This window comes from Trachurus japonicus, chromosome 2 (assembly GCF_045865225.1).
Source record: "Trachurus japonicus isolate A0001 chromosome 2, Traja_1.0".
NCBI lineage: Eukaryota > Metazoa > Chordata > Actinopteri > Carangiformes > Carangidae > Trachurus > Trachurus japonicus.
Window position 1 is genome coordinate 16,146,788 of NC_140908.1, and position 11,298 is coordinate 16,158,085.

The 11,298-nt window shown below is 43.6% G+C and overlaps 1 protein-coding gene across 2 annotated transcripts in view; it reads left to right on the top strand.

Moving 5' to 3' along the window:
- Nucleotides 1-10,435, top strand: part of dmd (dystrophin) — a 413,300-nt gene extending 402,865 nt beyond the window's left edge. For both annotated transcript variants that reach the window (XM_085802729.1, XM_085802740.1), the window contains 4 exons: nt 1,360-1,603; nt 3,717-3,831; nt 6,003-6,092; nt 10,138-10,435. In XM_085802729.1, coding sequence (XP_085658855.1) covers nt 1,360-1,603; nt 3,717-3,831; nt 6,003-6,092; nt 10,138-10,256 — 568 coding nt within the window. In that variant the 3' untranslated portion in view covers nt 10,257-10,435. The remainder of the gene's footprint in view (nt 1-1,359; nt 1,604-3,716; nt 3,832-6,002; nt 6,093-10,137) is intronic.
- The last annotated feature ends 863 nt before the right edge of the window (nt 10,436-11,298 follow it).

Consider the following 11,298-nt stretch of genomic DNA (forward strand, 5'->3'; position numbering starts at 1 on the left):
GGGATAATAAAATAATAAAATAATAAACTAATAATAAATGTATATATAGGGATAATAAAATAAAACTAAAATAATAAATGTGTATATAGGGATAATAAAATAAAATAAAACTAAAATAATAAATGTATATATAGGGATAATAAAATAATAAAATAATAAACTAATAATAAATGTATATATAGGGATAATAAAATAAAACTAAAATAATAAATGTGTATATAGGGATAATAAAATAAAATAAAACTAAAATAATAAATGTATATAGGGATAATAAAATAAAATAAAATAAACTAAAATAATAAATGTGTATATAGGGATAATAAAATAAAACTAAAATAATAAATGTATATATAGGGATAATAAAATAAAACAAAATAATAAATGTATATATAGGGATAATAAAATAATAATAAACTAATAATAAATTACTCTCTCTCCAGGAAGCTATATCATACACAAGGGGGCAGTTGTCGGTCTGAGAAGTGAAGCTCACTTCCGCGTTCAAAAAACTGCAATCCCCTCGGATTCCTCTGGGGGCTGGTGTCAGAAGGGAGCATTCCCCATAGACCCCCGTGTTAAAATCGCCGACTTTACATCCTCAGTAAACATGTTAAAAGCCTGGTGTCAGAACGTTTTTTCGTCTCAATCGATAGTTTCTACCCCCGCACACACTCTGAGGGGGGTGAATTTTTTTTTAACTCTACAGTTTTACTGTTATTAGGTTAAAACTCTAGCCAATCAGGGCGCGGAAACGTTGAGTGACAGGTCCGAGCAGCTCCGTGGACAGCTGCTTCGAGGCCAGTGGGCGGGTTCTCGGCCGGCCAATCCAACATGGCGCTGTCCAGGCCGCCATATTTGAGTCACAAAAACGACTCCCCAAAACCAATGGGTGACGTCACGGACGCTACGTCCATTCTTTTTACAGTCTATGATCATACATCATAAGCCATGTATATATACCCATACCTATAAACGTACTGTATAGATACATGAAGGTGAACAATAAAACTAAAATAATAAATGTATATATAGGGATAATAAAATAAAATAAATAATAAAATAATAAACTAATAATAAATGTATATATAGGGATAATAAAATAATAAAATAATAAAATAATAATAAATGTGTATATAGGGATAATAAAATAATAAAATAATAAAATAATAATAAATGTGTATATAGGGATAATAAAATAATAAAATAATAAACTAATAATAAATGTGTATATAGGGATAATAAAATAAAACTAAAATAATAAATGTGTATATAGGGATAATAAAATAAAACAAAATAATAAATGTATATATAGGGATAATAAAACAATAATAAAATAATAATAAATTACTCTCTCTCCAGGAAGCTCCAGGCCGAGTACGACCGTCTGAAGAAGGCCCACGACAGGAAGGGCCTGTCCCCGCTGCCGTCGCCCCCGGAGATGCTGCCGGCGTCGCCGCAGAGCGCCCGCGACGCCGAGCTCATCGCCGAGGCCAAGTTGCTACGGCAACACAAGGGGCGGCTGGAGGCCCGGATGCAGATCCTGGAAGACCATAATAAACAGCTGGAGTCACAGCTGCACCGGCTCAGGCAGCTGCTGGAGCAGGTAGCCACGGCAACGGGAACACACAGACAGCTGGTAGCCACGGCAACGCACAGACAGACCTCTTCTCCACCGAGCTGGTTCAGAGCTAGTTCCTTAGCTTAGCACCGGTCCTTGGTTCTTAGAACTGGTTCCAGACCAGCACCAACTCCTTTCTGGGCCAGAGCTCAGAACCGGTTCTTCCAGGGGCTGGCAGCGGGGTTACCTTAGCAACAAGACCAGCAGGGTTACCTTAGCAACAAGACCAGCGCTAAGATATACAGACACGTTATCGCTACGTATTAAGTTTGTTTATCAATGTAAACACAGTTGAAGCTAACTAGCTGAGCTACAGGCGGTGGCTAACAGCAGCTAACTAGCTGAGCTGCAGGCGGTGGCTAACAGCAGCTAACTAGCTGAGCTGCAGGCGGTGGCTAACAGCAGCTAACTAGCTGAGCTACAGGCGGTGGCTAACAGCAGCTAACTAGCTGAGCTACAGGCGGTGGCTAACAGCAGCTAACTAGCTGAGCTGCAGGCGGTGGCTAACAGCAGCTAACTAGCTGAGCTACAGGCGGTGGCTAACAGCAGCTAACTAGCTGAGCTGCAGGCGGTGGCTAACAGCAGCTAACTAGCTGAGCTACAGGCGGTGGCTAACAGCAGCTAACTAGCTGAGCTGCAGGCGGTGGCTAACAGCAGCTAACTAGCTGAGCTGCAGGCGGTGGCTAACAGCAGCTAACTAGCTGAGCTACAGGCGGTGGCTAACAGCAGCTAACTAGCTGAGCTACAGGCGGTGGCTAACAGCAGCTAACTAGCTGAGCTACAGGCGGTGGCTAACAGCAGCTAACTAGCTGAGCTGCAGGCGGTGGCTAACAGCAGCTAACTAGCTGAGCTACAGGCGGTGGCTAACAGCAGCTAACTAGCTGAGCTGCAGGCGGTGGCTAACAGCAGCTAACTAGCTGAGCTGCAGGCGGTGGCTAACAGCAGCTAACTAGCTGAGCTACAGGCGGTGGCTAACAGCAGCTAACTAGCTGAGCTGCAGGCGGTGGCTAACAGCAGCTAACTAGCTGAGCTGCAGGCGGTGGCTAACAGCAGCTAACTAGCTGAGCTACAGGCGGTGGCTAACAGCAGCTAACTAGCTGAGCTGCAGGCGGTGGCTAACAGCAGCTAACTAGCTGAGCTGCAGGCGGTGGCTAACAGCAGCTAACTAGCTGAGCTGCAGGCGGTGGCTAACAGCAGCTAACTAGCTGAGCTGCAGGCGGTGGCTAACAGCAGCTAACTAGCTGAGCTGCAGGCGGTGGCTAACAGCAGCTAACTAGCTGAGCTACAGGCGGTGGCTAACAGCAGCTAACGCTCAGATCAAAACATATCGCCGTCAAAACGTAGCCTAGTTGCCGGTCGCGGCGATTACGGCGAAGACGGCTGCTTTTTTTTCAGCCGGGTTTAGTGTTATCGTTAATCAAAAGTCTAGTCTGCTTCCACGTCGGGTCCGGTGTTCAACACGCGCAGGTCGGACCGGGTTTTAATGTTCAGGTCCGTTTCTAACTGCAGCAGCAGCGTTAGCCGCTGTTAGCTAGGCTGTTAGCGGCTAACAGGTCTGTTTCTAACTGTAGCAGGAGCGTTAGCCGCTGTTAGCTAGGCCGTTAGCGGCTAACAGGTCCGTTTCTAACTGTAGCAGCAGCGTTAGCCACTGTTAGCAGCTGTTAGCAGCTGTTAGCAGCTAACAGGTCCGTTCCTAACTGTAGCAGCAGCGTTAGCCGCTGTTAGCCACTGTTAGCAGCTGTTAGCAGCTAACAGGTCCGTTTCTAGCTGTAGCAGCAGCGTTAGCCGCTGTTAGCCACTGTTAGCCGCTGTTAGCAGCTAACAGGTCCGTTCCTAACTGCAGCAGCAGCGTTAGCCGCTGTTAGCTAGGCCGTTAGCAGCTCCTGATGGGGAGAGAACCAGAACTAGAACCAGTTTGGTGGAGAAGAGGTAACAGAGCTGTGGAGGCTCATTTCCTTTGTGTCTAATGGTGTGTGTGTGTGTGTGTGTGTGTGTGTGTGTGTGTGTGTGTGTGTGTGTGTGTGTGTGTGTGTGCGTGTGCGTGTGCGTGTGCGTGTGCGTGTGCGTGTGCGTGTGCGTGTGTGTGTGTGTGTGTCAGACGGACTCCAAGGTGAACGGCACGGCCCTCTCCTCCCCCTCCACCTCCTCTCAGCGCTCCGACTCCTCCCTCCCTCTGCTCCGCGTGGCGGCCAGCCAGACGACTGACACCATGGGTAACACACACACACACACACACACACACACACACACACACACACACACACACACACACACAACAACACAAATGTGACTTTATTTTAGGACCCTGAAGTCTGAAAGTTAACACTAGAACCGCCGTGAGGTCATTTTGACCTCTCTCGCTTCTTTGTGTAAAAACCCTGTGTCTCCCAGTCGGTGACTTTTCCTAAAAGTGTGTTCTACTTCATCTTATGTGTTTTCATGATTCTAGTATAAAAGAGAACGAAGAAAAGAGTGATTTTACCTAGAACCGCCAAGAGGTCATTCTGACCTCCATTCATTCTAATGCAACAATGGTCAATGTACTGCGTTTATATAGCCATATACTGTATATTATATAAGCAGCCAGGCACACAGCTCAAAACACTTTATAGTAATGCTTCACATTCATATACACACACATACTTTACAAAAAATAACAATAGTCGTTGCTAGGCAACCAATATAGACGACTCTTTATTTTTTTATTTTTCGAACAGTGTGTGTATATAAAAAATTATAAAACTGATTTTCCAATCATTGCAATCTGGGCTAAATAATGTCCATTTAGTCACTCAGTTTGTCAGTTAGTTAGTTAGTTATTTAGTTAGTTAGTTAGTTAGTTAGTTAGTTAGTTAGTCATTTTGACCTCATCCCACAACACAACACGAGTTCAGATATTAGAAAGCTGTCAAACAGTTAAAACAGCTGTCAAACAGATAAAAAATGAACATTACTCATAAACATTGAACATTACAATGACAGTCCCTTGCTCTCATGAGAAATGGACATGAATTCAGAAATTTGTAACAATTTTGAAAATTTTTATATACACACACTGTTCGAAAAATAGAAAAATAAAGAGTCGTCTATATTGGTTGCCTAGCAACGACTATTGTTATTTTTTGTAAAGTATGTGTGTGTATATGAATGTGAAGCATTACTATAAAGTGTTTTGAACTGTGTGTCTGGCTGCTTATATAATATATTTAAGCAATATATCACTCCAGTCCGTGGTCTATGCTCATTATACCACGGCTAAGGGGCGTTGTTCGGCCCGACGCGAAGCCCCTAACCCTTCCCCCTTAGAGTGGTAGAATGAGCATAGACCACGGACTGGAGTGATATATTGCTTTTATAAAACGGTTACGAATAAAGGCAATATAAAAGAGGGATACGCAATCAATTTCATGTAGTTTTATTCAACCAGAAATACATATTATCCAATAAAATAGCCTCACTGTGAAAAAAATAGTCCCAGCTCTCCAGACGTTAGCTCCTAGTAGCTCTGCATCTCGTCTTTTCCTCCGCTTTTTTTCAGGTGAAAGTCACTGCTCAGTCCCCTCTACCGTTGTTAACCCTCCCCGGAGGTGAAAGTTCACCTTCAACATGTGGATTCAACTACTTTAGTCCGTTTTTTAACATCGTAAAAACATCAGCTGTCTTGGGCTACGGACTGCAACAGTCCGTTGTCTTGGATACATGACAACAACTTCCATTCATACCAGTCATACGTGCCTGAGGCGGAGTGATAGCCTACGCTGTGATAAGGCTTTAGAATAGTAGCCGTGGTATATGCTCATTATACCACGGTTAACAACCAATCAGATTGCGGGATTTCACCTTTCCGTTTTATAAATGGCTATATAAACGCAGTCCATTTACCATTGTTGCATTAGAATGAATGGAGGTCAAAATGACCTCTTGGCGGTTCTAGTGTTAAAGGGATAGTTCAACATTTTGGCAAATCGGCCCATCACCATAATCCCTATAGTCATAGCAGTAGGTTCGTTACCTTTAATTGTCGGTGCAAGCTGTTTTTAGAACGGCGGAGCAGAGCCGTGAGCTGCTCAGAGCTACGCTACGGAGGCTCATTATGGGATTTCTTGGTTTCAAACTCATTAAACTCATCAAATACACAATCCAACAACTCCACAACGCTCTGGTGGACAAGTTGTGAGCTGCACATTCACCACGCTATGAGATAATAACACAACGTTACCACACAGAGTTGTTTTAGAGGGAAATACAGAGACTGTTGATGAAAAACTGTCCCTGAAGGCAACGTGCATCAGAGGTTTTGCATGAATTTCCCTCTATTTTGGGCCAATTTGCCAAAATGTTGAACTATCCTTTTAAAAAAAAACATAATTTTCTCCACATCCAGGTGACGATGAGCTGTCCAGTCCTTCCCAAGATGCATCTGGGTTGGAGGAGGTGATGGAGCAGCTGAACAACTCCTTCCCTCACAGCCAGGGTACAGAAACACAACACAACACAACACAACACAACACAACACAACACAACACAACACAGTGCCACCTTGTCTCATCTGTTCAAATCGATAGAATAAAACAGAATAGAATAGAAAACTGATCTCAGCTCTGTTTCTTCCTGTTCTGTCTTTTCCTCCTTTTCCCTCCTCACTTCCCCGAGCCAGGAGGGAGAAGGGGACATCCATGAGGTCAGTGGCTCTCACCACACCTTCTACACACCTTCTACACCTTCTACACACCTTCTACACACCTTCTACACACCTTCTACACACCTTCTACACCTTCTACACACCTTCTACACACCTTCTTCACACCTTCTTCACACCTTCTACACACCTTCTTCACACCTTCTACACACCTTCTACACACCTTCTACACCTTCTACACACCTTCTACACACCTTCTACACACCTTCTACACACCTTCTACACCTTCTACACACCTTCTACACACCTTCTACACCTTCTACACCTTCTACACACCTTCTACACACCTTCTTCACACCTTCTTCACACCTTCTACACACCTTCTTCACACCTTCTACACACCTTCTACACACCTTCTACACACCTTCTTCACACCTTCTACACACCTTCTACACACCTTCTACACACCTTCTTCACACCTTCTACACACCTTCTTCACACCTTCTACACACCTTCTACACCTTCTACACACCTTCTTCACACCTTCTACACACCTTCTTCACACCTTCTACACACCTTCTACACACCTTCTACACACCTTCTACACCTTCTACACACCTTCTACACACCTTCTTCACACCTTCTACACACCTTCTACACACCTTCTACACACCTTCTACACACCTTCTACACACCTTCTACACACCTTCTACACACCTTCTACACACCTTCTACACACCTTCTTCACACCTTCTTCACACCTTCTACACACCTTCTACACACCTTCTACACACCTTCTTCACACCTTCTACACACCTTCTACACACCTTCTTCACACCTTCTACACCTTCTACACACCTTCTTCACACCTTCTACACCTTCTACACACCTTCTACACACCTTCTACACACCTTCTTCACACCTTCTACACACCTTCTTCACACCTTCTTCACACCTTCTACACACCTTCTACACACCTTCTACACACCTTCTTCACACCTTCTACACACCTTCTACACACCTTCTACACACCTTCTACACACCTTCTTCACACCTTCTTCACACCTTCTTCACACCTTCTTCACACAAAGACACACAGCCTCGGTCCGACCGATCGCACCACAGATAGACATCATCTGCCTCTCCTCTGTTACCTGGTTTAACTTCCTTTCCCTTTTCTGTCGCACTCTGCTCTGCTTCACACGACAGGGACGAGACTTTCTACTGTGTGTGTGTGTGTGTCCAGGGCCGTTGCTAGGAATTCTGGGCCCCCTTAAAGAATACTAAAGTGGGCCCCTCCCCCTAACTTTTCCAGTTTTTTTTTCTTAGACTACGTATGTATTATCATTTATTATTTAGCCTTCTTTGTTTTGATGCTAATGCAGCATTACACTGCAAAAACTCAAGTATCTTACCAAGAATATTTGTCTTATTTCTAGTCAAAACAAATCTCATTCTACTTAAAATAAGACTCATCATATTAAAAGCAGCTTGTTTTTAGACACTTTTTACTTCTTTCAAGCAGATTTTCACTTGGAATAAGTAGAAAAATCTGATAGTGGAGCACGTTTTTCTTTCTTATTACAAACACAAAAAACTTGCTTTCACTGGCAGATTTTTCTACTTATTTCAAGTGAGAATTAGTTTGAAACAAGTGAAAATGATCTAAAAACAAGTTCATTTTTAGGTGATGAGTCTTATTTTAAGTGGAAAGAGATTAGTTTTGACTAAAAAACAAGTGGTCCGTCAGCACGAGGTAAAACAATACACGTGACAATATGTTGTCATGGCGATGTGGTATTGTTTTACCGTCTTTCTCTGGACTTCTGTGACTAAAATGACATCTGGTTTGTTAGCGACGGCCGTCTGCCCGACTGCAGGTGAATGCAGCATCAGTGGAACACTTCAGTTTGTTGATGGGGGGGATTACTGCTTAATGAAAAACAGACTTGAATAGATAACAGGAGAAGTTACACACTGTCCCTTTAAGCCTGGTTTATGCTTCTGCTGTAACTCGATGTCGGTGCCTCGATGCCATCGAGAGAACGCGTTGCTATGCAGTGCGTCTCCATAGCGATAGGTGTAGTGGACCAATCACAGCCCTTCCGTCTGCATCGCCTCGGTGCGTAGTTATAATCTTTTTGTAGTGCGCATTAGGCTACGGTGTCGGGGTTCACGGCGCCATAGAGGGTCAAAGTTACTGCTGAAAGGAAGTTAAAGTTCAGCATGTGGAGGCAGGAAAGCAGAGAATCCTGCTGAACAAGCTGCTTCTGACTGGAAAGGATGGAAACTACGGGGCAGAGCGGTTTGCGTAAAGCGGCATAAAGCGGCGTAAAGCGGCGTAAAGCGGCGTAAAGCTGCGTAAAGCGGCGGCGTAAAGCGGCGTAAAGCTGCGTAAAGCGGCGGCGTAAAGCGGCGTAAAGCGGCGTAAAGCGGCGTAAAGCGGCGTAAAGCGGCGTAAAGCGGTTTGCGTAAAGCGGCATAAAGCGGCGTAAAGCGGTTTGCGTAAAGCGGCGTAAAGCGGCGTAAAGCGGCGTAGCTACATAGAAAATGATGGTGAAGGCGTTTTGGCGCCGTCGGCCACCGGTTTGTCACTCATCAGAAACATCTTTTCTTTTTTACAGAGTATCCCATGCTAGGTGTTAGGTACTCATGTCCATCAGGTGTTGCCACGTTGTTAGATGGTCTTTAATTTAATTTAATTCAGTTTATTTGATAGGGACAATGCAGGTTACCATAGTAACACTTCCACTCGTTACAAACAAGTCAATGTGACTGATGTTCTGCAGACAGAGATTATAGCTGATGCTAGTTTCACACTCCCGTCCCTAGTTTAGGCTTTTAGTAGAAACAAGACATCATAATTACATAACAACACTATAAAATGTACAATACATCTAAAATCATACCAAGTCATGACACATTGTTTCAGCCAGATTTTAACCTTTATATTACAAAACTCTAATGTCTCAGGTTAGTTTTATTTCAGTCGGTAGTGAAGTGAATTCCACATCTGTGAACTCTTTCTAGAGAAGGCTGATTGTCTTCTTACGACGTGAGATTTTACAGTTGCCACTCGCCGTAACCCTGGTGATCCTTTCACTGTGTTGTCTTCTTAGTGCCAGTTTGTTATCTGTGTAGGAGCCATATTTGCGCTTTTATTTTGGTGTTTGTACTTGGCGGGTTTTATTGTGGTAACTTCCGCTGACACCGGAAGTGCATGATGCACAACGGGTCACGGGGGTTATTTAAACGGTGGACAATCAGCCTACCAGGTGTGCTGGTCGAAGGCAGACAGTTTTGACCGTGTCGATGTGGTTTTGTGTCCTACCCGCCAATGAGGTATTGTATTGTTATAATAAATGTGTGTTTTTGGCACTTTTTGTAGTGGCTGTTTGTCCTCGGTGTCAATAATCAAAAAACTTCAAAATATCAAAACTATAATGAAACTAAATCAAATCAAACGGCCACTGAGACACCTAGGGAGTGAATTTACGCAGGATAAACAGAAAGGCAAAAAATGAAAGTTTCTTGGGTTTATTCTCCATCGGCAAACAAACAAACAAACAACAATGGCCCTTTGCCGCCTCTCTTGCCCTGGTAAAAAACCATCTGCCCTCCCAGGTGCCTAGCTCACCTGTGACTGCCAACCCCTGTATGTAAACTCACCCGGTGCGCTTCAAAATAAAAGCATGGTTAAGTACCAAAATAAACTTAATCAATACTAAATAAACAAACTAAAGGTGTATTTCCCAAACTAAACCAAAATAAATAACTAAATAATAAGTGATTAAATAATACAAAAGTAACAAATAGCTCCGACACTGTCTAAGTCTGTGTGTGTAGGGTTTGGGTTAACCCTCTCTGTGTGTGTCTCCAGGCCCCAGCATCGGCAGCTTGTTCCACATGGCCGACGACCTGGGCCGAGCCATGGAGCTGCTGGTCAACGTGATGACAGACGAGCAGAGCGCCGGACAGCACGAGGCGCCGCCCTTCTGACCCCCCCCCCTCCTCCCCTCCCTCCCCCCTCCATCTCTCTCTACTATAGCATGCTTTTCTAGTCAAAACAACTGGATTGGAAACACAGTTTACAAAGCAAATATATATATAACGTCTATTTTTGTGAAGGATTGCGGTTCCAATGACACGTAAAAAAAACAAACAAACAAAAAAAACAAGGAAGAAAAACGATATAACTTGTAGATTTAAGTAGTTTCTTAAAAACGTCCTGAAATTGTTTTATTATTAACAGAGGCTGGTTTTTAAACTTCTATGCAACTGTATAAAAACACTTAAAAAGAAGTGTGTTCATTGTGGTCATATATATTTGTCATCTCTTTGTAATTGGGAAAACAGCTCAAGTGTTTCAGACGTTTGTATCAAGAAGAATGATTGTAATCATCAGGGTGCTTTCTACGAGGACACGTGTCTTTCAGCAGCAGCGTACACTACTGTCGAGGTAATGCAGGCATCCTGGTCCTTTACCGTGCGTTGTCTGGGAGACGAGTGTGTGGTTTTATGTGTGTGTGTGTGTGTGTGTGTGTGTGTGTGTGTAGGGGAGGGGGGGGAGAGGGGGGGTTGCTTAATTTCCACAGCTTTTTTTGGCTTTGGCTGATAAACTCATGTTATATTTAATTTTTCTTTCTTTCTTTCTTTCATTCATTCATCCGTCCTTCCATCCATCCTTCCACACATGAACATCTCTATGGCAACAGGTTACCTTTTTATTTGTCTTCAACGCAGTGTACTGTGTGTAGACGTAGTAGAGGCCCGATTCAGAACTGGGATGAGGTCGATTCAGACGTTAAAGGGATAGTTCAACATTTTGGCAAATTGGCCCATTGCCATAATCGCTATAGTCATAGCAGTAGGTTCGTTACCTTTAATTGTAGGTGTAAGCTATTTTCAGTACGGTGGAGCAGAGCCGTGAGCTGCTCAGAGCTACGCTACGGAGGCTCATTATGGGATTTCTTGGTTTCCCTCATTAAACTCATCAAATTCAACATCCCAAAACTCCACAGCGCTTTTGTAGACAAGTTGT